The sequence below is a fragment of the Apiospora marii genome, assembly GCF_038362585.1.
Source record: "Apiospora marii strain CBS 49790 chromosome Unknown utg000011l_segment0_segment0, whole genome shotgun sequence".
Lineage (NCBI taxonomy): Eukaryota > Fungi > Ascomycota > Sordariomycetes > Amphisphaeriales > Apiosporaceae > Apiospora > Apiospora marii.
In genome coordinates this window covers 3,549,463-3,575,391 of record NW_027117382.1, presented here as the reverse complement: position 1 = coordinate 3,575,391, position 25,929 = coordinate 3,549,463, and the positions used below count along the sequence as shown (strand labels likewise).

At 53.0% G+C, this 25,929-nt stretch overlaps 14 protein-coding genes across 14 annotated transcripts; 9 read left to right on the top strand and 5 right to left on the bottom strand.

Annotated features, from left to right (window-relative positions):
• Positions 1 to 502: 502 nt before the first annotated feature.
• On the bottom strand, positions 503 to 2,236 carry PG985_014246 (histone acetylation protein-domain-containing protein; the record flags this gene model as incomplete). The annotated part of the gene is made up of 1 exon (XM_066834012.1): positions 503 to 2,236. One exon carries the CDS (start codon positions 2,234 to 2,236, stop codon positions 503 to 505), a length of 1,734 nt encoding a protein of 577 aa, XP_066678752.1.
• A 653-nt stretch (positions 2,237 to 2,889) lies between these two features.
• PG985_014245 (mitochondrial 54S ribosomal protein mL57) lies at positions 2,890 to 3,873 on the top strand (the record flags this gene model as incomplete). Its single annotated transcript, XM_066834011.1, has 2 exons — positions 2,890 to 3,654; positions 3,727 to 3,873. The coding sequence occupies 2 exons, from the start codon at positions 2,890 to 2,892 to the stop codon at positions 3,871 to 3,873; spliced, it is 912 nt and encodes a 303-aa protein (XP_066678751.1).
• Positions 3,874 to 4,999: 1,126 nt separating this feature from the next.
• On the top strand, positions 5,000 to 6,163 carry PG985_014244 (uncharacterized protein; the record flags this gene model as incomplete). Its single annotated transcript, XM_066834010.1, has 1 exon — positions 5,000 to 6,163. The coding sequence occupies one exon, from the start codon at positions 5,000 to 5,002 to the stop codon at positions 6,161 to 6,163; it is 1,164 nt and encodes a 387-aa protein (XP_066678750.1).
• A 1,580-nt stretch (positions 6,164 to 7,743) lies between these two features.
• Positions 7,744 to 8,823, top strand: PG985_014243 (uncharacterized protein; the record flags this gene model as incomplete). The annotated part of the gene is made up of 2 exons (XM_066834009.1): positions 7,744 to 7,922; positions 8,202 to 8,823. The coding sequence occupies 2 exons, from the start codon at positions 7,744 to 7,746 to the stop codon at positions 8,821 to 8,823; spliced, it is 801 nt and encodes a 266-aa protein (XP_066678749.1).
• A 154-nt stretch (positions 8,824 to 8,977) lies between these two features.
• PG985_014242 (uncharacterized protein) lies at positions 8,978 to 9,737 on the bottom strand (the record flags this gene model as incomplete). The annotated part of the gene is made up of 2 exons (XM_066834008.1): positions 8,978 to 9,447; positions 9,530 to 9,737. The coding sequence occupies 2 exons, from the start codon at positions 9,735 to 9,737 to the stop codon at positions 8,978 to 8,980; spliced, it is 678 nt and encodes a 225-aa protein (XP_066678748.1).
• Positions 9,738 to 9,950: 213 nt separating this feature from the next.
• Positions 9,951 to 10,298, bottom strand: PG985_014241 (uncharacterized protein; the record flags this gene model as incomplete). Its single annotated transcript, XM_066834007.1, has 1 exon — positions 9,951 to 10,298. The coding sequence occupies one exon, from the start codon at positions 10,296 to 10,298 to the stop codon at positions 9,951 to 9,953; it is 348 nt and encodes a 115-aa protein (XP_066678747.1).
• A 565-nt stretch (positions 10,299 to 10,863) lies between these two features.
• PG985_014240 (uncharacterized protein) lies at positions 10,864 to 12,208 on the bottom strand (the record flags this gene model as incomplete). The annotated part of the gene is made up of 3 exons (XM_066834006.1): positions 10,864 to 11,167; positions 11,245 to 12,109; positions 12,178 to 12,208. 3 exons carry the CDS (start codon positions 12,206 to 12,208, stop codon positions 10,864 to 10,866), a joined length of 1,200 nt encoding a protein of 399 aa, XP_066678746.1.
• Positions 12,209 to 12,571: 363 nt separating this feature from the next.
• On the top strand, positions 12,572 to 15,883 carry PG985_014239 (uncharacterized protein; the record flags this gene model as incomplete). The annotated part of the gene is made up of 2 exons (XM_066834005.1): positions 12,572 to 15,144; positions 15,268 to 15,883. The coding sequence occupies 2 exons, from the start codon at positions 12,572 to 12,574 to the stop codon at positions 15,881 to 15,883; spliced, it is 3,189 nt and encodes a 1,062-aa protein (XP_066678745.1).
• A 45-nt stretch (positions 15,884 to 15,928) lies between these two features.
• Positions 15,929 to 17,705, top strand: PG985_014238 (uncharacterized protein; the record flags this gene model as incomplete). The annotated part of the gene is given in 3 exon segments (XM_066834004.1): positions 15,929 to 17,002; positions 17,070 to 17,196; positions 17,215 to 17,705. 3 exon segments carry the CDS (start codon positions 15,929 to 15,931, stop codon positions 17,703 to 17,705), a joined length of 1,692 nt encoding a protein of 563 aa, XP_066678744.1.
• A 438-nt stretch (positions 17,706 to 18,143) lies between these two features.
• Positions 18,144 to 18,571, top strand: PG985_014237 (uncharacterized protein; the record flags this gene model as incomplete). Its single annotated transcript, XM_066834003.1, has 2 exons — positions 18,144 to 18,196; positions 18,226 to 18,571. 2 exons carry the CDS (start codon positions 18,144 to 18,146, stop codon positions 18,569 to 18,571), a joined length of 399 nt encoding a protein of 132 aa, XP_066678743.1.
• Positions 18,572 to 19,517: 946 nt separating this feature from the next.
• On the top strand, positions 19,518 to 20,687 carry PG985_014236 (uncharacterized protein; the record flags this gene model as incomplete). Its single annotated transcript, XM_066834002.1, has 1 exon — positions 19,518 to 20,687. One exon carries the CDS (start codon positions 19,518 to 19,520, stop codon positions 20,685 to 20,687), a length of 1,170 nt encoding a protein of 389 aa, XP_066678742.1.
• Positions 20,688 to 21,020: 333 nt separating this feature from the next.
• Positions 21,021 to 22,884, top strand: PG985_014235 (uncharacterized protein; the record flags this gene model as incomplete). Its single annotated transcript, XM_066834001.1, has 3 exons — positions 21,021 to 21,164; positions 21,227 to 21,414; positions 21,495 to 22,884. 3 exons carry the CDS (start codon positions 21,021 to 21,023, stop codon positions 22,882 to 22,884), a joined length of 1,722 nt encoding a protein of 573 aa, XP_066678741.1.
• A 522-nt stretch (positions 22,885 to 23,406) lies between these two features.
• PG985_014234 (uncharacterized protein) lies at positions 23,407 to 23,643 on the bottom strand (the record flags this gene model as incomplete). The annotated part of the gene is made up of 1 exon (XM_066834000.1): positions 23,407 to 23,643. The coding sequence occupies one exon, from the start codon at positions 23,641 to 23,643 to the stop codon at positions 23,407 to 23,409; it is 237 nt and encodes a 78-aa protein (XP_066678740.1).
• Positions 23,644 to 24,045: 402 nt separating this feature from the next.
• On the top strand, positions 24,046 to 24,933 carry PG985_014233 (uncharacterized protein; the record flags this gene model as incomplete). The annotated part of the gene is made up of 2 exons (XM_066833999.1): positions 24,046 to 24,336; positions 24,385 to 24,933. 2 exons carry the CDS (start codon positions 24,046 to 24,048, stop codon positions 24,931 to 24,933), a joined length of 840 nt encoding a protein of 279 aa, XP_066678739.1.
• Between the last annotated feature and the right edge of the window lie 996 nt (positions 24,934 to 25,929).

The following is a 25,929-nucleotide window of genomic DNA, read 5'->3' as shown; positions in this document are numbered from 1 at the left end:
TGATTTACGCGGTGCTATTCACTGCGAATCAGTGCTGTTGGCAAAGGGGACCGCTAAGCCATATCGCCTAAGGCGCCTGATTAAGGCACACACTCATTCAGCAGTCATCCATGAAGCTCATAAGGCTTCCCCGCTGAGAGCCGCCTGGCCGCCTGGCCGCCATAGCTATTAGCTGCCGTGGTGAAGTAAAGGCAGTCCCTGGTGCCCATAAACATTGCTTCCATCGCCAGTACCCAAGCTCCTCACGCTAGCGCGGGCAGATTGTTTGCACTGAAGAGGGTTCGGTCCAAATCAGTAAATGCGTCGCGCAGCAACGCCCGTGGTGCTCGTTGATGCACCAAGCGAGTCCACGTATGCAGGGAATGGCCTCCAAGGTGACATCCAAGCAGCACCTTAGAGGTTCTACCAGCTAATGTGTCGTCGCTCTCTTCTAGGCCAGTCCCACCATTGGTATGTGTGCCCTTCACCCATCAACCCCCCGGCGTGAGCAATCAAGCCTCGCTCAAGACTTCTGCTTTTTCCTCACGAGCCCGGCGCCCAGCACATTAACCTGCGTCCCGTTGCTGGAGGATGCGGGTGTGGGCAGAGGTGGCTGCTGTGAATCAGCAGTTTTCGGCTTCTTCCTAACAAGGCCGCTGCCCAGAGTGTTCACAGGTGCTGCTTCGCCTGGACACGACGAAGCCTCCTCGCCGTCCGTCGGGCGCTTTCGCTTAATCATGCCTGACAGATTGTTGACAGCACTGCCCATCGTGCCGTCGCCGCTCGCTTCCGGGATTATGGGATTGGATCGGCGCCCCACAATATCCAGACTCCAGCGTTCCCCGACATTGACCTCGTTGATCCATCGGGCGGTGCTTGCGAGGGCCTGTTTGGCGGTGCCAAACTCCAGGTGCAGCAGCAGTTCCACTGCGCGCTTGTACCCAGAGTCATCGAGGATGACCTGGCCCCGTCCCTCTTCGGGCCAGTAGTAGTGGGCAGTGCTTGTGTGCTTGGGGAAGTGGACACGCTGGTGGGTTTTGATGCGTGGCTGGCGCGGAACAATGGGACCCTTGAGGACCACCTTTTTCTTCTTCTGCTTCTTCTCTCGCGTGGCCTTCGAGTCTGTCTCGCTGTGCTTCAGGGTTGCAGCTGCAGCTGCAGCAGTACTATCAGATTGCGCATCACTCTGTGTCTGGGACTGGTTCGTTGCTGAACTTGAAGGTCGAGAGGGTGGGTCAAGAACAAGCCATATGAAGCCCGTTAAACGCCCACTAGAGCATTCTTGACGGTGTGACATCAACTCCCAGAATTGGTCGAGGGTTTTCGGTGTTGGCCATCCTCGCGTTAGCTTCTGCTTCAGAGGGGTGGTTTCCTCCAGCTCATCTACGAAGCGCGCCTTGGGGTCATCCGGGTACATGGGTATAAGACATCGTGGGGGTATGTTCTTCCCATAAGTCGCTGGATCCGAGGCGTAAGGCGAGATGCGCTCCAAGGGATCACTGAGAGACCAGTTGTCCTTGGCTTTCTGTGTGCGCGGCAACAGCAGCCGGGTATCATACGGCTCCAGACCCGGCACTATCAGATAACCGTGGATCTGCTCCCATTCTGTGTTGTTTTCACTCGACGGTTCTAGTAAGGGGTTGAGTACGCGACACCACCATCTTACCAGACCTCGATCATCTAGGACATGCTTGCCACCGTTGTTGATGCTCCCGGGGAAGAGGTATTGCGACTGGGCTCGAGCGAATAGGTTGATGATGAACTGGATGTGCTTGCGCCGCCGTTGCGACACGAGGTACGAGACGAAGGTGGTCGTGACTTCTCGGATGGGCGAGGGCGTGCCCTGTGGAAGCTTCAACAAGTTGAGGTAGCCTGTCGAATCGGCCTTGGAGACAAAAATGAGCGTGGAAAAAGAAGTGGTATATATATACACCTCGAGGGCAAGCGCGAGCAGCTGCTCTTTGAATTCGGGGTGCTCGATCGAGACGGCCAAGAAGTGCTTTTCGCAGTACGTCTTGAGCGGCTTCCGGGGTCGGACGTCGACGGAATCGGCTCCGTTCTTGGTGTCGGTCGGAAGCGCGGGCGGGTGGTTCAGAGGTTCAGTCAGAGTAGGAGGCGTCGAGAGGTGGTGGATGGCGAACTTGGTATGCTCGGGGAGGACCTGCGCAAGCTGTTCGACAAGGGCATTGTTCTTGGGGTTGGGGCTTGAGGCGCTGCTCGCTTTGGAGCCGCCCGTCGTCTCTGTTGGGTTGGCCATGTTTCGAGATCTGGATTGGGAGGTGGATGATTTTATGTGCAAGTCAGAAGCAAAACCCATTCAATTCAAGTCATACTTTCTTTTGGATGTGAGAAGACAGTCATCTAGACTGGGGTAGATTCAATTGACATGATGACTTCAGCAGCTTCAGTCAGGCCTGACAGACAAAACAAACAATCCAAGATGAATCAGGACCGCCGGGAGACGTGGTGGCTCAGACTCTAGCCCGTCATGCTTCGGCTCGAAATGCAATGTTCGAGCAGTGGACGCGGTCCCCCGATTGGCGATTACCGGCATTAACCAAAACCCCCTAAGCTTGAGCTGCGACAGGGGTGATGCGCTCGTTAGCGCGGATACTTGCTGCTCAATGGCGATTCGGCGCGAAATCTCAAGTATCGAAAATGCACGTCCCCACGTGACAGCTTAATCCAATCCCAGAAACCGCCGCTTGGGTGAGGGAGGGTCCCTCAATTGACTATCGCTGGCGACTCCAGAAAATTTCCCAATTGCCAGCTCAAGCCACCACCACCCACCGGCGCCGATTCGCAAACCACCCAGACAGCGATTGCCTGAACGACACGGCGACCGAGTTGCTGCCAGCCGTCCTTTTGTCTCCTCTATTTCTTTTCTTCAGAGCAGAGTTGACAATCGCAATGGCCCTCAACACCTCGAGGTCGACGGCGCAACTCGCCCGACAAGCTCTGCAGAGCTCGACGAAATCTGCCTCGCCCGCTATACTCACACGACCCCTCGCCGCCGCCACACCGACAACACAACAACCACGGTCCTTTTCCTCCTCGAGCAGGTTATCACAAGACAATGCCTCCGCCTTCTCCTCAACGCCGTCCGAACAGTTGCCCCGGTGGGCCACTACCCCGAGGCGCATGAAGGCGCCCTTCAGCCCGCATATCACCATTGACCCGAGCCGCTCCAAGTGGATCGTCAACGAGTCGCCGCAGAAGCTCGATGACGCCCTCAACAACCTCCTCGGCAACGGCGGCGACCGCCTGCTGCCCGAAGAGCTCAAGTGGCTTGCCGTGACCCACAAGTCCTTCGATCAGGGCCGCCGCGGCTTCAACGACCGCCTGGCCTTCCTGGGCAAGCAGATCGCCACAATGGAGGCCATGCAAGGGATCCTGAGCTCTCAGTTCGCTTCGCCCGCGGCCGCGGCTCCGGCCCCTTCTGCTCATTTGACCGAGGGCGTCATCGGCGAGGCCGTGGAGGATCTGGCCAACGAGGGCAAGGGCATCCCGGAGGACATCTACGGCGACAGGCGGGAACCCTTCCAGCACGCCGCTCTGGAGAGGACCGATGAGCTGAGCAGCCTGCAGGCCACCGACATCTTCAACTTGAAGAAGCTACAAAAGCTTGCTGTAGCGACGGGCATCGCCGAGGTTGTGCGGTGGAAGCCGAGGAAGGTAAGCGCAGCCATTGCTCATTTACACCCTCAGCAGATTCTCCGGAACGTTTGACTAACCCGCTCAAATTAGCCCGAAAGCCTGAAGGCTTCAGGTATCCAGCCCGTTCTGGGCGGTGCTATTTACGCCATCATCGGAGCCATCTCCTTGCAGCACGGCGGAAAGGTCGCGAGCCGCATTATGCGCGAGCGCATACTGAGGAAAATCCAGCCCAACTAAGTCAAGATGCAAGAAGAAAATAGAAAATGATGACATAAAGAAGCCTAGGGAGCATTGTAACAACATGTATAAAATACTATATCCATGTGTATAACGAAGTTAGAGAGCACCATCCACTGCATTCAAAGCTGCTTCTTTCTCCCTGCATTAGGTAATGCTTGCTCGAAATCGAAGTATTTACGCAAGCAGGGTCTATGCCGTCTATACCTGAGGTCGTACTAGACGAGAGATATCGTACTTCCTCAAGAGCCTGTTTCTTATGAGGACTATATCATGTTTACCAAGTCCAACGTCAAACGAAAACAATATAAACCAGAAACATCTCTATGCCATGACAACTGTCATAAGCTTGAAGAGGGATGGTGATGGCGGGATGGGCTCTTGTGAATTCAAATTATGGGGCTACGGATGACCTATTCACTCACACACCTACAACTTTTCCAGTCCACAAGTGGCAGCAAGTAAATATAGAAGTATCCTAAAATACGTGCCGTGCTCAATGGACAGAATCCAGGAACTGAAAATAGAAAACATCTCGCCAAGTCGTACCTTGCATGACGCAAATTTGGTTTCCCATGGCAGGCGAAGCTCCCTTCCAGCTTCATTGTCCATCAGCTCCTCATTAGGTGGGGGACCCGCTTGTCCCCAGCTTCAATTCCGACAGGAAACAAGAAAATTGCCGGATCATGTCCACGTCACCTACCGAGTTCCAACGGAATGTTCCTGATCTAATGGAATGTCCATCATCATAATAAGGGCGACTCGATCGATATATGGCGAACTCCAGATTAGAACCAAGATCAGAAGCAAGATGAGCAGCAAGCCTATTGCCTATCTCAGCCGGGCTCCAATCGTTCGGACATTCTGGAGAACCCCCAGCCAGCGCCTTACTAAAATGGGCAACTAACACAAATGCGGGTTGTCCGCCGATCTTGGTAGCAACAACAACATCATCAATCCAACCTGCCTACTTTCTGTCCCTCTCGTATCGCTTTCTTTACAGGGTTTTCGACCTACCTAGCAAACCTTCATCCTTATACCGATTGCCGCCAGTCGCTCGTCGGGGTCTAGACAGTCTGCCGCCACTGCCTGTCCCTGTTGTTTCGACCTCAACCCATTGACCAAGATGATGGATGCCCTGCAGGACAAGCTGCTGCCCAGGTCGGGTCACCGGCCGCTCCTCCACCGGCTCCGCTTGCCCTACCTCCTCATCGTCCCGGTGCTGCTCGCCGCCGCCACCGTCGCCCTGCTCGGCTTCCACTCGGACCTGAACATCGCGGCACTCTACTCGCAGTGCCACGCTAGGTCGCGCCTGCGCTGGGTGTCGCGCGTCCCCGTCGTCGGCGCGCCCTCGTGCTTCCTCGTCTCCTTCTTCCAACTGGCCGTCGGCGGTGGCGACGACGACGGTGGGCATGCGTCCGGCCGCGCCCTCGCCATCATGAGCGTCGTCTTGTCCTTCGTCGCGGCCCTGCTTACGGCCAGCCTCGTCGAGTCGGCGCGCCTTTGCAACCGTCGCAGCTGGCTCATTGCCCGGCCCACCGTGCCTTGGTTGGTGTTTAACCTGATCGGGGGCGCCCTCGTCTGGGATATCGTCATTGTGCCCGAGTATCTCCGCCGCGCCAAGCACGTCCAGGCCGCCAAGGAGTCGGCCGCGGCCGAGCGGCTGCGAGATGTCGACTCCTTCATCGACGTCGAGGTGCGCGGCCTGACGAGCCAGGTTGAGGTGTATGCCATCCCGTTGGCCGTGCTGTTTGGTTACGTGGCGCCGAGCGTGGCCATGCTGGCGACGGCAGGCCATCCGATTGCTGTCTTAGTGTGGCTTTTCTTCCCGCTCTGGGTCTCCGTGGTGCGGTATGCCGTCAAGGTCGTTGGGGTCAACGCTATCAGGGATCCCGAGCCACACCGTCTTGAGTCCCATCGGGTATCAGTCGTCCTCGTGTATGCGGTGCCCATCGTGTGCTCCGTCATGTCGCACGTCTTCCTCCTGGTAAATTTCTTCGGCGGCCCCGACGATCGTAGGGAGATGACGCGGGCGACGACCAAGTTCATCCAGATCGACTTTCTCATCATCGGCGCCACCGTTCTCTACTGGCTCCTTGTCGAGGCTGGCATGCTGACGACGCTGGTCATGATTGTCAGCTCTGTCGTTCTCGGGCCCGGAGCTGGCTTGAGTGGGTCCTGGCTGCTGAGGGAGAAGGCCATCGAGAGGTATTCCAACGGCGAAGGCGGCGAGCACGCTGCTGGGGATCAGCAGGAACATGACGAGGAGACGCCGCTCTTGCGGCCATAAGAGCTGACCCTATTACCAACCTAGCATACCTTCCAAGAATAGACATGCAGCATCCCACACGAAGCACGAGGGCTGAAACCCTTGAAGAAACTCGCGCTCCCGGCCCGTTATCTTGCTTTTCCCTAGACTACTCGGTCCATCGTCTTATTGAGGCGGTGCCGGTGTTGCGCTACTGTTCGATCCATAGTGGCGAGCGGTGGACATCCGACGGACATCACGAGCACCCCTAAATCGCGCATTGGTTTCATTGTGCCTTTCGAATCCATGTGTCGTACCATCGCAAACCGACCCTACGTATCATGGCAGTAGGTGTCGGCAGCGGCGGGAACCCCTTATTATCATTATTATTATACCTATGGCACTTTCGGGACGGCAGATAAAAATTTTGTTTCCTCGGTCTGCCGATGCCCCCCTTCGCGCCAATTGGAAACACGACTCGATACTACGACCCGACTCAGGTCAAACCGGTATGCGAACTCAATATACCGGTTTACCATGTCACATCCTCCTACGGTACCAAGGGCGCGGTGGAACCACCGGTTCAGACTACTTTAGCGCACGAGCAAGAGATAAAAAGAACAGTGCCTGATTCAAGGCCTGCATCTCCAGGGAGCATCGCGTCTCTTGGGGACCACGACCCAAGCGCGGGGTTTGTTTGGGCGGCACTTAGACGAGGAGAAATTGGTAAGCGACGACAAACCGGGCTTGGGGTTCATGTGCATGATCATGGGACACGGAGAAATTGGCAGACGACGACGAAGGATTGAGGCGCAGGCATCCCGATTCAAAGCAAACCCTCATTTCCGATTAACACGGAACCAGCCGGTTCGCTCAAAGCGAATAGGAGGCTATACGACGGCGCATTTGCCGAGGCAGACACGGGACGAGGAAGAAGTCGTCGTCATGCTATTGTGCCGAAGAGAGAAAAAAAGAAGGAAGAAGGCATTTTTGTTATAAAATGCATGAAATCCTGCCTTGGCCGATGGGGTCATTTGAAGCCCGAAAAGCAGGATTCACGAACGCCACCCGACTATGTCGCGTGAAAATTAGAAGGTATATCCCAGGTCGCTGTACCCTCAGCGTTACATCCGGCCGGCAGTCGGACGAGGATGCGCCCGCAAAGTTTCAATGGCTTGCCCGCCCTGAAGAAAGATGAGCCGCGTATCGAGAGGGGGAATACTACCTAAACACAAATAGCAATTGAGAGAAGGGTATTACTGTTGCTTAGCTAAGTCGGGTATTGTTTTTCTTATTTAGGGGGGAAAGGGGAAGTTGGTCTCGTGGGTTGGGACCAAGGCAGTGAGTGAGTGAGAGTGCCCCGCCGTGGATGGAAGGATAAAAGTAAAAGGACAAGGCCTCTCTTGCCATGCATCCCCTTCTCAAATCAACATTCAACCGACCATCCAACACCACCAAGCCCGCCCACTCCGTAGCATCCGTCCCAGTTAGCTACGCAATCAAAACTTTCAGGGCACCATTTCCTGCGGGCACCACGCTCGCATACACACACGACTGGGCAGAGAGAGAGAGAGAGAAAGAGGGACGGCGACAGCGCCAGCGACAGCGACAGCGAGCACACCATGAAGCATCACTGGATAACGAGCGACACTCCAGACTACCTGCTGGACAAACCAAGCGACACGCCCGACTCGAACTGCCTGCCGGTTGCATGTTCAAGTAAACCGCCGCCGCCAATGGAGGATGAGCCGGTATTCCACCTTTTCCCCCAGCTACCCTTAGAGATCCGTCTGAAGATCTGGTAAGTCCCGAAGTCTCCCCCGTCTCCCCGTCCTCACCGCCCCGCCCGGTCGCATATCACCACGATCGCATCGCCGGTTTGCTTCCCGTATTGGGGTCCACGTCCAACTTTCTGTACATGGGCGCACGTGTTTCGCTCTCACATGACGGGTTCTGTGTCTCATCCCTTCTTGTTTTTACTTCCTTTTCCAGCACTCACTATTTTCCTTCCCCCACGAACTTCTCCCCTCGGTTTTTTCCTCTTCCTTTTCCAACCATGTTACTCATCGTCCCACTCTAGGCGCCTCTCCCTGGAGCCCCGCGTGCTCGAGCTGCACTCGCGCCGCACGCACTACGCCCAGGCCGAGGACTGGCCCTGGCGCTCCGACTGCTTCAACCCGGCGCTGCTGTCGGTGTGCGACGAGGCCCGGGGCGAGGCCCTGGCCGCCCTGACGGTGGCGCTGCCCATGCCGCACGGCGGCATGCTCTACTGCGACCCCATGCGCGACGTCCTGGCCATCCTCGGCGACTCGGACCTGCCCCGCCTGCGGCAGCTGTTCGCCGAGGTCGAGGACCAGGACCCCCGGGGCCTGCGCCACCTCGCCCTCAGCGTCGCCTGCTGGGCCCACGACTACGCGGGGCCGACGCTGCGCATCTGGCAGCGCGCCCTCTTTCACAAGCTCGACCGGCTGACTCTGGTGCTCTATCGTGGCCGGGATCCCCCGCCCGGCTTCCACCGCGGCACCTGTCGTCTTGATAGCTTTGAGGAGGGGTCGGATCACCGCTACATGCAGTACCTCGTCCTCGTCGACCGCTTTAAGCAGTTCCGTGGTCAGGGTGACTCGTGGATGGTGGTGGGTAAGGCGCAGATACGGATCGAGGAGTTGGTGTTTCTGGCCGAGGATGGTACGAGGCTGGAGTGACCGTTTTCTTCTATATGATAGTATGTTTTAATTAAATAGGGAATAGCGCAATGATTCATGATATCCAAATCCTTGCAGAATTTGCTGACGCCCGCAGTGAGGAAATATTCTGGCATCATCTTTCTTTTTACTATCCACATCTGCTGCCTCCATGTCAGATACCCCCATTAGACTGCGGAGTCTCAACAGATAGGCCGACAAAAACGGCCAGTATTGCCGCATATGCAGCAGTACTGGACAGTATTTCCTTGGGTTCTGACAGAGACCATGCCATCGTGAGCCCAAACAAAACAACACAGCCGCAAGCTGTCATGAGACACGTAGCTAACCAGTTGAAAAGGGACATTATGAACATAGGGAACAGAAGAAAGACTGCACCAAGCATCGCCATTCTTACTCGTCGCCAATAATTATCATCGCGGGACCCGCCGACAGGTTGGATGTTTTGCTCCCAAGGTCCGGGTACCTTGACCAAGTCCAAATTGCTATTCGTGTCATCGTACCGGCCTCTGAGAACTGTTTCCAACACGTGATAGTCTGCAAGCCTCTGTCCCGTGATAATGAACGGGTCTTTGGAATCTTTGTTCCACTTGTTCATATACTCGTAGTCCTGCATCAATCTCACTGTAGACAAAGTTTGTACCGTATTCAAATGAGTGGGTGGTCATTTTGAACGTTCGAGGATGAGGTATGAAATACAACGTACCATAACTATCAATGTCTGACTCCCAATTGCCGGGTTCGTTTCCATTACGTTGGATCTCAGCAGCGTGTTCAGCGAGTTTCAGCTGCAACTTCCGCAACCTAAAGCTCTGCATCTCAGCTACGCGGATCTGGAAACTTTGTGTCTCATTTGTTCTTTGGAGGCCATCTGGGGCTTTCCTCGGCGTGGAGGCCCCAAATACGAAGGCCAGACTATCCACGATAGTCCTCAAGGGATTATCTCTGCTAGAATGGATTCCCTTTTCCAGGGTAATCGCGTTGATAAAACGCATGCGGCAACGTCTAGTGACAGAATGTTCTGCAGTCGCAGTAGTCCTTTGAGAGGAAGACAGTTAACGAAATATCCCCATACTTCTCAAACACTATACTGACCCTGCCGTGAAGGAGACGCCCTCTGTGACTAGTTAGCTGGTGCTGGTAGATGACCGATAGTCGAGTGAGAGAACTGCACCTCGCGAAGATGTGTCAACATCGTTGGCCGGTGTTGGCAAAGCACTTCTAGATGCATCCGACCGTGACTGGCGACTGAATCCTTTGCTCTGATTGGTGTAATCTGGGAGGGGAATCGAAACTGGTGGCAGATCTGGCGTTTGAGATCTGCCAACCGTTTGTCTGGCGCTTGGCGGTGACTGTTGAATCTGTAGCTGCTCCAGACTGGCAGCCGGATATACCATGTCTTCATGTGCCACTCGACCTGCTTCGAGATCATAGGCCAATACATCAGGCTGGCTGTCAGCTGAGGTTCTGAGCATGATTGCATCTGAAAACACAGATGTTATTTAGGTAGACCGTGGTGGATTTCTTGTAAGCGTTGGTATAAGAGTATGACGTGTGGACTGCAACTAATCAGTAGGTTGAAGAAGGAAGGAAGAAAGCTCTGGAGCAGCTTTGAGATGTGACTATGTATGTATATCCAGGCAAGGCACGTGATTACCGCATGCCCAGTGTGTAATTGCAGTGTCGCGGTTGACATGGGTGCTTTTCAGGCTTTGGTATGCAGCCTGGTCGACTTGGAATTGATTCATCTGCCGGCAGTAAGTGTGCAGGACGGTGGTATATGAATACGTGGGGGCGATGACTTGTCATCAGGCTGGGCATCATCGCCCAATAACACCTGCAGGTGACTTGGCAGCGATGTAGCCGACACCTGCAATTCACGATTCAACCCTGTCTGAGGTAAGCCGTGAAGAGGCCTCTTCTCATATATCATATCAAACTTTAGATTTGTTCTCGAAAGCAGCTGAGAAAATAAAAAGTCTCGTCCTTTAGTCAGAAGAATAGGTAGCCAATGAAGGATCCTACGCTCATCTTATATGGTCAATTGAGCCCGCCCTGTTGATCTTGCCGCCGCCTTGAAAAGTGCTCTACCATTGCAGTGCCGCCACTCTTATGGAAGAACAAGTCCTGGTACATCAAGGTGGCTTCTGCGTTTTGCTTTGCACGTGCCCACATAGCCTCCTCAAATCTTTTGATGCGCATGCCCATGGATGAAGTGTTTTCTTGAGAATTCTCTTTCCCAACCACAGCGTGAGCAAGATCTAGTGCGTCTTCCATACCCAGGTTGACCCCGACTCCCGCAAACGGTGTCATGAGATGTGCTGCATCACCGATGAGTGTGAGCCTAAACCGAACAATGAACAGATTAGCATATGGCAAATCATAAAGCAACGCCAGGTTGAACCAAAATTATTTGCTTACCGTGGATTGTGTTCCCATCGGAAACCTGGGGGAAGCGTATAGAGCTGCCGCCCAACAGTATCTGGCTCACTGTCGAGAACGAGAGACTTCTGGACATCCGTGTATTCGGGGAACAGCTCATCAACGACCCGTTCCCGGGCCGTAGTATGGGTGAAATCGATCCCGCAGGTTGAAAACCAGCTAGTGGGTAGCCTAGCGAAGGCATAAAGCTGGATGTTACCGTTGCTGTTCCTCTGGCACATGATCCCCTTCTGCGATCCCAAATTGAGGCACATTCCCTGGCCAACGTGTTTAGAAAGCTCGTCATATCTAGTGTCAACGTCCGGGATGTAGCAGTCGAGACCTCCTACACCCGAATAGGAAGGCACCGTTTCGCTGAGGCTAGGTCGAACTTTGGACCAGGCCCCGTCGGCACCGACGACGAGATCGAGGTCGGACTCCTCATGGCCATCGGCGAAAGCCAGCTTCAGCTTAGAGTCCTCCTGTGTCTGGATCTTGAGCAGTTGGCAACCCCATGTCACGGCATCGGGCGCCAGCGAGTTCAGCAGAAGATCCCGCAACTGCGTGCGGTCAATTTCGGGCCGGTTGGCAAACTCCCCAGGACGACCCGGATCTCCTCTGCTCTCATCCATGAGTACCTTCCCATCAGGTGATATGATCCTCAGAGTCTCGCCCTCTGGCCTCGCAAGTTTCTTGAAGGCCTCGAGCAAACCCGCTTCCTTCAAGGCGCGCTGCCCCGAGTTTGGGTGGAGGTCCAGAGCCCCGCCCCGGTTCTTGACGTGTCGATGGGCATCTTTCTCAAAACCGTGGCACTTTATGGACGCTTGCTGTAGAAGCTTGGCCAGAGTAAGGCCGGCAGGGCCCGCTAGAGTCTCTAATTAGTTTTCAACTTGTAGGATATAGATACATGACACAGTGACTGGGTAGTTTTACCTCCGATGATCGCAATCTTCCGTGTCGCCATGGGATGCACCGCAATGTAAAAATTTCTTAGTATGGACTGTCAAGCTGTAAAGGCGTACTCGTTCAAAGCGAATGTTCCAGTCCGCATGTATGATGGTGTAAATACTCCTAATATGTTAGTAAGCCCCAGGCGTAGGCAGCCCGTTGCATCGGTGACCGATGCGATGTAAGCCCAGTCGGCGTCATCAGCGATCCACCCTGGTAACCGAAACGGGAGCCTACCAATGTACAGGAGTACAAGTTGCTATTGACAAGCAGACTCAAATAAAAACTACAGAAAGATGTATTATACCCAAAACTACTTCCCGATCAGTACTTTCCAGATCTACACGCTTTTCACTCAATAAGATATATTGGTATCACCATGGGATCGCCAGCATTGCTACTGGGCAATACGCAGCTCTCTACTTGGACCTCATTTGATCAACGTATCAGCAAGAGCGATATTGATTCTACTCCGACCAGCGACGACTATGTGCCGGATGTCCTACAAGCGATGTCAAAAGTGCTCGGTGTGAGTACAATCGAGATCGACCAGGCCGCAGACGGCACCACCTTCGTCAAGCTAGGCGGCGACTCCCTCTCCGCAATCCTTATTTCCGCAGAATGTGGGAGGAAAGGGATCTCCATTCCAGCCAGCTTCTTTCTTCGGGTCACATCCGTCAAAGCGATCTTAAAGGAAATCGCGAGCGAGGCGAAGCCATTGGCGGTACCCCTGACGACAAAACCTCTTCCTGTTTCTCTTGATATTTCGGAAGATCCCCACCACGATGTTGTATTATCTTGTCAAGACGATATCTTGACAGTCGATGACCTCTTGGGTAGACTCGATGCCAATGAATGGACAGAGCTACAGCTGCTCTTGCTACGGGAAACTGCAGACAACAGACGCCGGAACATTCTGACATTGTACCAGCATTATCCGGATCCCTGTCAGGTGGAAGATGTATGCAAAGCATGGGAGGATACGATCCTGGCCGAGCCAATATTCCAAAACCTCTTTCTAGACATGAAAGTGTCAGCAGAGCAGCTTTTGTCTCGGAAAGTCATCCAGGTCGGTACAGAGGACGATCACCAACGCGAGGCTTATGCTGCAGCTCATGCGTGTGACTCCATATCCAGACTTACCATCATCACGTCAGCCAGGCCTTCCTTATCAGGCCCGAGGTCCACGGCAGTAATCTGGCGTATACACCACGCATTCATGGATGGATACTCAGCTCGGATCTTTGTCCACAAGGTTGATCGCACTTTGCGAGGGGAGAGAGTAGCCGCTGGTGGACCATGTTTCAGGGAAACTGTGCGATTTCTGCAGATGATGCAGAAGGAGAGGAGAGAAACTACAGAAAGCTTCTGGCAGGACAAAAGCAAGAAATACCCATCCGCATCAGGGAAGTTGGTTTTGAGCCCACAACGCACAGCCAAGATGACGGAGTCTAAACCTCAAAGATCCTTCGCAACTGAGGTTCCCGAAAAGCAAATGGCTGCTGCCACCGCGCAGACAGGACTAACGTCTACGGTATACTTCGCAGCGGCATGGTCTTTGACGCTCGCCAAGTTCATGGACCTTGACCAGGTCTGCTTTGGTCTCGTCCTATCCGGGCGCGACTTGCCCATTCCAGGAGCCTACAATGTTATCGGTCCACTCATTAACATATTGCCCTTACTGGTGCGGGTGCCCGCCAAGAGTGATGGGGATATCAACCTTGAAGAATTCCTAGGGCGCATACACGATGGCATGTTGGAGCTGAGCAACATGCAACACTCACCGGTTCCAGAAGGCGCCAATATGCAGTTCGATACCATCCTGGCCACTCAGTTCGGATATGACGGTGTTGAAGGTCTTCCGCCTGGACAGATGCCGGTAGACCAGCACCGACTCGACATGCAGTCGGGTATTCCGCTAAGTCTCGTGCTCGAGCAACGATGTTATCTTCGTGCATTCTATTCGCCGGATCACTACAAGGAAGAGGACATGAACAACGTCCGATCCGTCTTTCAACATACTCTGAATCGACTCCTGCTAGATGGGAGCAGGGAACGACTGGTTTCGGCGATTAGTGATGCGCTACCGACCGATTTAGAAGAAAGGATAAGACAGTGGAGCAATTGTGCATCATCCGAGACTCTTGATCAGTCAAAAGATGATGATCTTGTAACACTGTTCGAAAATGTGGTGGCAAGATATCCCAATGACATCGCCCTTATCCGTGGCGAAGAGAAAATGTCGTACAACGAGTTGGACCTGGCGGCCGCCGTCATCGCACGCAAGCTGAGCTGGATAGAGCCCAATGAAGCTGTCTGCGTCTATGCCGACCAATCGATAAACTGGATTGTTGCCATCTTTGGCGTGCTCAAGGCGGGCGGGGTATATGCCCCCTTGGATCCTTCGGCACCAGTGTCCATACAGCAGGCAAACTTCATACGAAGCGGGGCGCGCTCTGTGATATATCCATCGCAGGCAGTTGCATCTGGGAGTTCGGGACCTATGAGCGAAGGAGAGGCGCCCAGTATGCCACTCCCCTGCTTGGTTCTGGCGGTCGATAAGCTTCTTGTGGCAGAGGGGATCCGGTCATGTTGCGGCTGCCTAAGCCTATATCCAAGGAGGCGCATCGCCCGTCCTGATGACTTGGCCTACATCTGTTTTACCTCTGGGTCGACCGGAAAGCCCAAAGGCGTACAGTGTACCCACAAGGGTCTCGTGGCCTTCCAAAAAGACCCTGTGGTTCGCCTGGGTGCCTCGAGGGGCGTCGTGGTCGCGCGTCTCATGTCTCCCGTGTTCGATGGCAGCATTCATGAGATCTTCTCGGCATTGACATATGGCGCCACATTGCGGCTGGCCTCGTCACTCGCTAACGACGATCCGTTTTCACATTTACAAGATAGCGACTCCGCGATTATGACACCATCCGTTGCGAAAGCACTCAATCCGGATCGGTATAGCCGGCTTAAGAAGGTAAAGAGAGATGCCGGGTGACAGGATGATGGGCTAATAGCTGGGCTTTAGGTCTATTTAGTTGGCGAGCCAGTTCCACAGATGGTCTGTGACACCTGGACCAGGAGCTGTGAGCTCTACAACATGTACGGCCCAACAGAAACAACCTGCGGCGCAACGATCAAGAGGCTACTTCCAAATGAGCCTGTCACTTTAGGTCGAGCGAACCCGTCGACCAGAGTATACATCCTCGATAGAAAGCGCCAACTACTACCGCCTGGCGCCGTGGGAGAAATGTACCTTGCAGGTATACAAGTATCCCGTGGGTATATCGGACTGCCGGAGCTGAACGCAAGCAGCTTCATGGACGACCATATACTCCCCGGGTCCCAGCAGAAGATGTACGGAACTGGCGACTATGCCTATTGGGATAGCAAAAGCGGTGAAATATGCATCCTCGGGCGTAAAGACCGACAGATCAAGTTGCGCGGGTTCAGGTTGGATTTGGATGACTTGGAGGCACGCGCCGCGAAAGCAATCCCTGAATCTCGTGCCGTGGCCATGTTCCTTCACGACGATCATCTCATCGCAGCATATGAGGCCTCCTCAGCCCTGGCCGGTGATATCAGCGAGGCGAGCTTGAAAGCGCGGATGGGCGACGTCCTGCCATTGTATGCCATGCCCCGGCGCATCGTCGCTTTGGCCAAGTTCCCACTCACGCCAGCAGGCAAGCTGAACTAGAAAGAGCTTCGGGAACGGGTCTGTGCGAGAATCGCAAGTGCCGCAATGGAATCACCGCGCCGGACCAGGAAGATGAGTCCCACCGAGAAGATGGTCGTTGAAGCGGTTCAAGATTTGATGAAACTGGACCAGGGCGTGACGGTCAATCAAGACTCCAACATTACGGCACTTGGCGGCCACTCTATCCTGCAGCTCCGCTTAGCGAGCAGGCTGTCGTCTCTGACGCATCGACGTCTCGCTGTTCAGAAGGTTATAGAGAACCCAATCGTGTCGCATCTGGCATCTGCAATCGATGCTGATGTGGTTGAAAACAAGAAGGCCGAGAGTCACAAGCAACCACCAAGCCATCAACACGATGGCACGGAGATGCTCGGATACAGCAGAATTTCAGCCATCGAGATGTATTGGTTCCAGAGATACCGTCGCAATCTTGGAACTTCCTCGTTCAATGTATCGCACGTCACCAAGCTCCATCCTGGCTTTGACAAGCATCAAGAACTAGTCTCTGCCTGGAACAAAGTACTGTCGAAACATTCCATCTTGCGTTCTAGATTTGGAGAGTCAGAGACGGATGGCGGTGATGTCAGGAGGACCTACGCTATTGAGCCTCCCCTGGCTCAATACGCAGAAGCTTTGGACGTCCGGGCGTTCATCAACACCGAGTTTCATCTCGAGACCGAAGATCCCATACGAGTCAGGATCTCCAAAGAACATATGGTGATTTGTGTCAGTCATATCATCTGCGACTACACAACACTGAACCAACTCTTGAATGAATTTGTCACTACATTTCTCCACAAGGATGGCGACGGGGGCTTATGCCCGGAGCCCCCCAGAACGCGCTACCAAGACACAACCTGCTGGAACGCTGACATCGATAAACCTACAGCCGACTTCTGGAAATCGCACCTGTCTGGGATGGATCATGCCAAACTGCCGCCCTACATGAAAACGTCTCGTACGTCGTACCAAGGCGAATCGTTGTTGTTCAAACTCACCGACGACACGTCGTCCAGCCTTGATCGCATTGTGGACTCGTTCTGTCTTACACCTCAGCAAGTAGCCTTGGCCATTGTATCCCTTGTCCTCCAGACGGATGCTGCAACGAAACAGGACCTGGTTCTTGGGAGTCCTTACCTCGGACGCCAAGAAGCCGATATGCAGACCATTGGGCTGTTCCCTGCAGCCGTTGCCGATCCGCATCAGGAGACAGCGGCAATCGGTCCCAGAAGTGGACAACATCGAGGGCGCCGACCGGGGCTCCTTATCGGCGTTCCTTCGGGGCGTGCAGAAGTCGGCGTCCATGGCTCTCGGTCACAGCATTGAGTGAGGCTCTCTTTTGCGGCTCCTCTCGGCCTCCGAGGATGAGGCCCTGCGCTCGGTCGCCGATACGCCGATCCCGAACCACCCCCTGTTCGACGCCATGGTGACATTCCACGGGAGCCATGTGCATGAGGCCAACGGACAGACGCTGTCGGCGACCGCTGCGGCCATCCCCGGGACCGAGCCCCTGGTTTCTTGGACCGAGGGGGCCAAGTTCGGCATCATGTTCGAGTTCTCGGAGGTTGGGGCTTCGGCGCTGACGTTGCGGATCGAGTACGACACGTCGCTGTTCTCGCCGGATGCTGTAAGGCTCTTGGCTAAGCGTATTGACACGGGCCTTAGGTGGATTGCCCGGAACCCTCCGTCGTCGCCGCTTGACGAGTTGGAATCGACAATGCTGGATGTAAAAGATGCAAAGTCATGGAGTTACCGGGAAGTGAAGTTTGGGACGCCTTTGGCAAAGATATGCGAGAGTTCGCCACCCCTATTCAGGGTATAGTCAGTGTCGGTGGAGGTGGCCACATTATGTTTTCGCGACAGGTGATACAAACACCATTACTACAATAGAATGAATAATTTGAGAAGAGTTTTATTATGCGTTCAATGGCGATTTCCACGCACATGGCCTATCCACTCAATTGGTCAACAAGCTTGACCATCTTCCGCCCAGTCCTGCTGAGTTCAAAGCCAGTGCGGTCCTTGACGAAGGCCGGCTTGAACCAATGCTCGTTTGCCCAGTTGACTCGGTTATCTTCTTGGCTGCCTTGGAAGGAGGTAGCGACAATTAAGAAGACGCACCAAAACATAACGTTCACTTGAACACTGAAGCATTGGCTGCATGACATGATCAGCAAAACAAGACGGAATGGTCAGATAAAGTACAATTGGCGATAGAAGTGGCGTCTGTCAGTCTTGGCCCATTTTGGATGGCGATGTAATGTACGCAATCCCTCCGGCTGGAGGCCAGGCTAAAACCAGGTTTGAGAAGACGTACGATGCCCTCATTCAAACTTTCACAGAGGAGTGCCACCAGACAAAGCCGCCGAAACCGGCAAGCTCATCGCCAAGCTCGCATCGAGGATCGGGAAAGTGTCCCATCTGACGCAGCGAAGGAATGCGAAGCTTACCTACCATCTGAGGCGATGGTTCACTGACAAGCTGGGGTGGGTGATGGGGGATTACGACGACACGGACCTGACTGAGAAGGCGGGGAAGTGGGCGGAAAAGTCACACCTGAGCATCACGCGGAGGCTCCGCGGCGGAAGAATCACGTTCCTTGCAAAGGAGCGCAGGCTCATACAGGCCAATCAATCTTTCGAAGACCCGTCGGATGTTGTAGTGCTGATCGTTTTGGGGTCCGAGTAGAATCTCAGTGCTAATTATGCGACTCGCCCAATTAAATTAGATCAAATCAGCGAGAATCCTACATTGCACCCGGTTAAGGTATAATTGCAGCACATAATGGTTGCATTAGGATTGAAAGCTTGTCGTTCCTCTCATTCACTGTACTAGACCCAACGGAGTGGAACCAGCCCAAGTGTCTCTCCTGCCACTCGGTAAAGTCGGCGACAAGGATGACGACCTGGATCTCAGCTGCTAAGCACTCCATCCATGGCCTTAGTGAAGCACAGCCCTCATGCACGATCCTTAAAGATGATGTGAGAAAGGGGAGCCAATCACAGAGCCGCGGCTGTCTAGCTGTTGTAAGATTCTGACATGGATGCTATTACACGTAGTCAGATCATTGGCCCCATCGGGCTACCAGCCGTCTTTTCGAGTTAACAGTCCCCCGTGAGCCATACGTCTCCGCTTCTCTGACGTGATATGAGATCAAGAGGAAGAAAATGAGTCGGTACTTTCACGTTACACAGTATCGGAAGTAGAGAGGTCCCAAGTAGCCGGATGCCGCATGTTACCCTACTCTCCCTATTCCAGGACTCTTTTCGATGCTTAGTGTTGAAGCTATAGACGAATTTGAGAGACGCTTCAATGGCAGAGGAACGAAGGACAAGTCGCTCCGACGAGTCAAGTCACGAGAGTGAGGTCGTAGTCGCCAACACTTCCGGTGTCGCTGCTCGGACTCCGACAAGCATATACAATGTTTCCCGGGAAACGCCGGCACCAGTCTCGCCGAAAAAGCGGCTCGCGTGCGACAATTGTCACCGCTCGAAGGTAGGCCTGGCACATGGCAACAAGAAACGAAGCATGAGCATTGTCTGATGACTCGCAATAGGTACGATGTACTGGAGAACTTTCTCGCTGCCAACGTTGTGCGAAGCGCAACAGAACATGCCATTACAGCGACTCCATGATGGGTCGTGTTTCAGCAGATAGAGCGAGAAAGTGGCGCAAGCCAACTACTGGCTACAACGCGGCTTCAAGACAGGACTCCAATGGTCCTTCAGGCCAGGACCAGCAGAAGGAAGGTCGTCATGGAGACGATATCCAGTTGGAACGTGTCAGCGGCCCCGAAGAGCAGTCTAAAGCGTCGTATAGGACAAGCCTCCCCAGTCCATCAGCGGGTGCAACGAGCAGTGTCGCAAGCACGAGCACATGGGCCGGGTCCATTTCTGGGAATTCTCAAACTCCAGTTGCAACCACGCCTCTGGGCGACGTTGGGGGCGATATCCAGACTCTCAGCTTCGATCAGTTACTTACAGGCTTTGATGGCGTCGACTTCTCCTTTCCCGACGCTCTCCACAGTGACCCAAATGGAGGCGTGGGAACTGCCCTGGACGTCAGTTTTCCTCAGTTCGTAGATGCCAATTCTCATACAACATCGATATCTCATCATGATGGACAGAAGAAGCATTCGCAGCCGCATCCGCAAGCACCAGGTCTTTGCAACGTGCAACTATCGGACATTACACCAACATCATCATCGCCAACGTCCAACTCTCAGTCTGCCTCTAGATATCGCGACACAGCCGATACACCGCCCTCCCCAAGTGATGACTTGGACTTTTGGATAGCGCAGCTCAAAGATCTCACTTGCAGACCGCAGCGGTCTGGCATCCCCCTCGATGAAATGCTGCATCATAGCTCCAGGTTTCTTCCCAGGGTGCACGACGCCGTGCAGTCATTACCGTCGACTGATGCATCGACTTGTGCTACACGCCTAACTCTCATTCTCATCTGCCTGACCCAGCTTCTTGACCTTTTCGAGCAGTGTATATCTTCCATGGTGTGCGGCCTCGATACCGCAGTCGGCTCATCTAACAGCCTCTCTCTTCGCCTAGGCGTCTTCCAGGTCGACCGCGAGGCCCAACAGGTTTTGCAGATGCATGTAGTGGGAATAGAATTATCGGTGATTCTGCAGATATCCATGTTGATCAAGCAGACACTGGTGCAACCAGAATGGGACGGGGTTTTAAGCCGTACACATGGTCTTTTGGTAGAAGACTTGCAAGTTCGGACCAGAGCAGTGGCCTACCAGATAAAACAAAAAAGGGGTACTTTACGGGATGTCATAACATTTTAAACACTGCTATAGCAAATAAAAGCCCTCAATTACTTTTTAACAGTTTCTGTGTCAAATCTTTGGCTGTAGGCCCGACGTGAATGATGGCCTGTTCTCTGGTCCGAATATGTCTTGCTTACGTACACCCTGCATTAACTCGGATAGCTCGGCGACCGGTTCGCACACCGATCAAATCATCCGGTCTTGGTTTCGAACAATGTATCCGAGAGTCGGCTCTCCCGTCAACCTTCGGCCAATGGTGTTAACATAGACTTTCCGCCTAAAGGATGATGCTCGTTTCGACAAATCCAAACTGAACCACAACGTTATACGTGAGCCATCATCAAATTCGTCATGGCTTTCTCGCCAACCAGCTTCCGAGTTGACATTGACACTTCCCCAATGTTGCTCACTGCAGCGGTTCTGGTTCTTATTGCATCGATCCGAAGTCAACTTACACAAAGTGCCTTTGCCTCTCTACTTTCTTGTGTAGTCAATGTGAGTTTACTGCTCGTATATAGAAACATGCATACAGAACTAATGCAATATCCCTCTTTCAGGCCATTCTGGTCCGTCTCTATCGGATCCAGCATATCGACAATGGGGACTTCTTGCCATCTCTCCCGTATGTGTTTCCCAACGGCCAAGGGAGCGTTGAGAAATTCCTGCAAGGCCGCGCAAACAGTGCATTATGGGAAATCAAGTACGGTGGCCTCTATCGTCTGTGGGCGGGTATGAGAGGTGAAGTGTAAGTTCCTACTAGCTCATGCGAAGAGGCATAATATTGTGAAGTTGAACTGATGGTCAACTGCTAACATACGCGACCAGTGTTTTGACCAAAGCCGCTCACGTGGAAGCTGTATTCCGCGACTCTCATGCCCACACAAAAGCTCACGCAAGCGGCATGGGCTATCTCATGGATTGCCTTCTGGGTTCATGTCTGGGTCTGATCAGCGGCAGTTCGTGGAACACTTTGAAGACAAAAGTCGAGGCACCGTTCCTCCATCCAGCAGTGAGTATTTACGCGGCCGACTTGCAAAATTTCACCGAGAAATACTTGCATGAACTTGAAACCAATACTAGCAAGCCAAGCCATGAGGGATGTTTACATCCTGTCCAAGATCTAAAGGTTCTCCCGTTTCTCTTCGTCGCAAGGCTTCTCTACGGGCCACTGGATGCAGAGCTGCAAAAGGAGTTGGTGGAGATGATCCCTCTCCGGGAGAAGCTGTTCAAAAGTGTAATTGCAGGGGGAATCACAAGGTTCAATCTTGCACGCTTACTACCTTTCCCTCTCCCTGCAATGCGCACACTGAAGTCTTTCAAAGATCGCTGGGCCAAGTGGAACGACAAGGCACATCTTCACGCCACCCAACTCGCCCCGGATCAGCAGCACCACCAAAAGGCACCGCCCATCGTCGAGATGTATAAATCGGCCGAAGAAGGCGCCATACCGCGCGAGCAGCTCTTGCAGACCTTGGACGAGATGCTCTTTGCCAACATCGACGTCACCATGGGCGGCGTGTCGTGGACCCTCGTCTTCCTGGCCGCCTACCCATCCGTGCAGAAGGCCCTGCGGGAGGAGATCCGGGCGCACTCGCCGCCGTCGTCCGGTTCCTCAGCGCGAGATACCTACCTCCTCTCATCCTGGACGAGCAAGCCCACCCTCCTCGGCGCCTGCATCCTAGAGGCCTCCCGCCTCCGGCCCCTCGCCGCCTTCTCGGTGCCGCAGTCGTGCCCAACGGACCGCGTCCTCGACGGGTACCGGGTACCCGCGGGGACGGACTTTGTCGTGGATGCGTACGCGCTCAACATCCGGGACCCGTTCTGGGGCACCGACCGAGAGAAGTTCCGGCCGCGGCGCTGGCTGGAGCGGCACCACCAGAGCAGTAGCGGCGGCGGCGGCGCCAGGGACCTCCGCTACCGGTATTGGCGTTTCGGGTTCGGGCCGAGGACTTGCCTTGGGAAGTATGTGGTGGAGTTGGTCACGAGGAGCATTGTGGTGAATTTGCTGGAGGGCTGGGAGCTTTCATTAGATTTCAAGACAACCGGACAGCAGAGTGAGAAGCCGCGAACGGATGGCGGCGCCGTTGAGGTAGACGAGGAAGATATGGATTGGCCGTGGGATGATGAGATGTGGATCCACCATCCTGATGTTTTGCTCAGGCGTAAACCTCTGAAAGGACAGAGCCAGGTCCATGAGTTCGCCACCAATTGCTAGTCTCTGATTGCAGTGTAGCTATTACGGTAGAGACATCACTATTGGCTGGAGAAAGCTGCTGGGCGCTTTGGGTTGTAAGGCAGGACAACCCCTGAGACGGGCCGGCGGAGGTTGAGCCCACCGTCGTCAGCTGGCAGCCAATTAGTTTGCATAAAACTAATGTAACCTGTAAGCGAAATTGATTCGTCTCATCTCATCGACCTCGCCGCCAACCTCGCCGAACATGCCGAACATGCCGACCTCACCGATCTCACGGTCTCTCCAGTTCTAGCCCGTTGACTTAGCGCCGAGGGGGCCGACATGCACTCAAGCAGTCCGCGGAATGGTTTGGAGGTGTTAGTCATATGACTTTTGAAATAGACCTTTTTTAAATCAGTCAATTCAGTAATTATCCAATAATTATCGATCAAATGAGTACCTTGGCAATCACGGAATAAGTCCAATTATTTCCCTGCCAGCGCTTCCCATGATGCAACGTTGGACCGGACACCAATTGCCACCTAGCACCCCCTTACTTCATTTTCAGTCGTGTTGGTGATGACTTCCTTGACCTCCGCGCGGCCTGCAGTTGACAACACAATCCGTTGGTGCACCAGATCGAATGTTCCGTGCCATTCGGTCGGGTGCGGATAAGTCGAGAGGTGCCCAGATCGGGTTTCCCATGTAGTAGAGGATTTCTTCCTGGCTGAACTGTAGCTGTTCAGTCTTGCCGGGGGTGATGTCGAGAAAATAATGCGTGTTGTTCTTGTCCTCGGCCATTTTCGTTTTCACGAGGCTGTCATCAAGGATCTAATTAGTGCATGTATTTGGAAATATTGAAGGTAATGGCGGGAGGCAAGGAAGGTAATGGAGTAAGGAGGTACTTTCTTGCCTACCGTCTCCAATATTTTGCTTAGGCTGCGAGGTCGTACCAACGTAGGTGAAGCCAAGCAAGGGGTGTCCGGTAGGCAACCAACGCCCCATTTGGGATCGGGTTTGCGTGAGGGGAGATTGAGGGGGGTGCAAGTCAGTGTCTTAATACGCAACCCATCTACCACCTATCCATGCTCAGTCATTAACTTGATTGTCGGTCCTTCATCACATCCGCCAACATCTTCGTTCAAGGCTTTTCTGAATCTCACTGCCAATTCTCTTCAACCTCTAGCCGTTCTTTACACAATCATGGCCACCCCCTTCGTGCCAAAGCAAGTCCTCCCGTTTAACGGCGCCGACCTTCAAGAACTTCAAGGCGAAGTCAGCGATGACATCGCTCTGGATCTTTTGAAGGACTTTCCGGCCTTGTCATCGTCCTCCGTAATCCACGACAACGGATGCGGCTACGGCGCTGTCACCATGGCTGTCATGAAATCCAACCCACCCACTGGCATCCAAATCCACGCCACCGACATCAACTCTATGTTTATGGCGCCGCTGCAGGCTAAATTGGCCGAGAACCCTACTTGGCCGGTCGAGGTGAGAAACATTGCTTGTGTCTACTTTGCTATATACTAAAACTGAAAGGTGGAAAAAATGGACGCCTGCGGCCTTACATTTCCGGCCAACATGTTCGATCTCTCCATGACGACGTTTGTCTTTTCCGGGTTGAAAGATGACGTCGCAGCCGCCTCCCACATCCGCCGGACCCTGAAGCCCGGCGGGACTGGAGTTATTGCGGTATGGAAGGAAATGGCCTGGCACACGGCTCTTGAGAACGCCCATTACAAGACACGCGGTGCCGACGAGCCTATGGCGCCGTTCCTGAGCACGACTTGGTACAAGAAAGAAAAGGTCCAACAAGTTACCCGTGATGCGGGCTGGACCGATGTCGAGTTTGTTGAGAAGGCCGCGTGGTTGGACATGGGAACGGATCTCAAGCATTGGGTGACACTTGCTTGGAGCTTCTTGGCTATGCCGGTTGGTGGCTGGAAACAGCGAGACGAGGACAAGTGGGACGAAGCAATTGACTCCATCGTCCAGGAGCTACTCCAAGGGCCGCACAAGGTTGATGAGAACGGGGTGTATAAGATTCGTATGGTTGCTGATGTTGCTCTCATGAAGAAGCAAGAGTAGGCAAGGGAGAGCCAAAGCTCAAGAGCGATCACAGGCATTGGAGAGTGTCCAGCTAGCTGGAATCTTACGTGGTGTTGATGGGGAATGTAGGTAGATGATAAGGGATGATATTTTTATAGAGGAGCTTATTCCACTAGCCTACGATGGTCGATCTTATTCCGTGTCTGTATTGAGCTGGAGAAATGAGTCAGCAGACACTCCTCCTAGGCAAGAGGCTAAACTACACTGGTTTAAAAGTTCATATTTATATATAAAATATTAATATCAATACTATCGATCGGTAAAGCTTAAGACCACCTGGTTAGCCTTATATAACGCCCTTTCTCCCTCCCTCCCTCCCTCACTCCCTCTCCCCTCCAGGTTTGTCAGTCCGACCGCTCCGATAGGTACCACTACGTATAGCCTCGGCCTGATCTACTCGTCGACGTCACCATCGAGCCTATCAACCAACGCCCAGAACTAGGTATTTCGTTAAATATTATCGAAAAAAAGGGTTTAAATTAAACCTTAAATATCTTTCTTTTTATTTTAAAGCTTATTAAGCCGTTCGATTTATTCTTTAAAGAAAGCTTTTTTATTAAAGTTCCGTGTTTTTTTTTTTTTTTTTAAAAAAACAGTAATCGATTTTATATATTTTATAAAAAGCTATCTCGGTTAAAAGTTTATCCTTTTTAATAAATATTTTTTATATACTTTTAAAATTACAAATACTTTTTTTAAAATTTCGTAATATTAAAATAAATAATTTTATATTAATTATTTTTTACTTTTTCGAATAATTTTTAATATATTTAACGTAAATTATTTTCGGAAATCTTCGTCGTTATAATAAATAAATATAACGGAGTAAATACGTTATATTTTTTAATAAATTATAATAAATAATATTTATAATTATATTAAATAAAAAACTTAATTTAAATAATTAATAAAGGAAACGAGGATAACCTTTTATACGTAATTCGCTAAATTACTACGACCGGAAATAAGACCGGA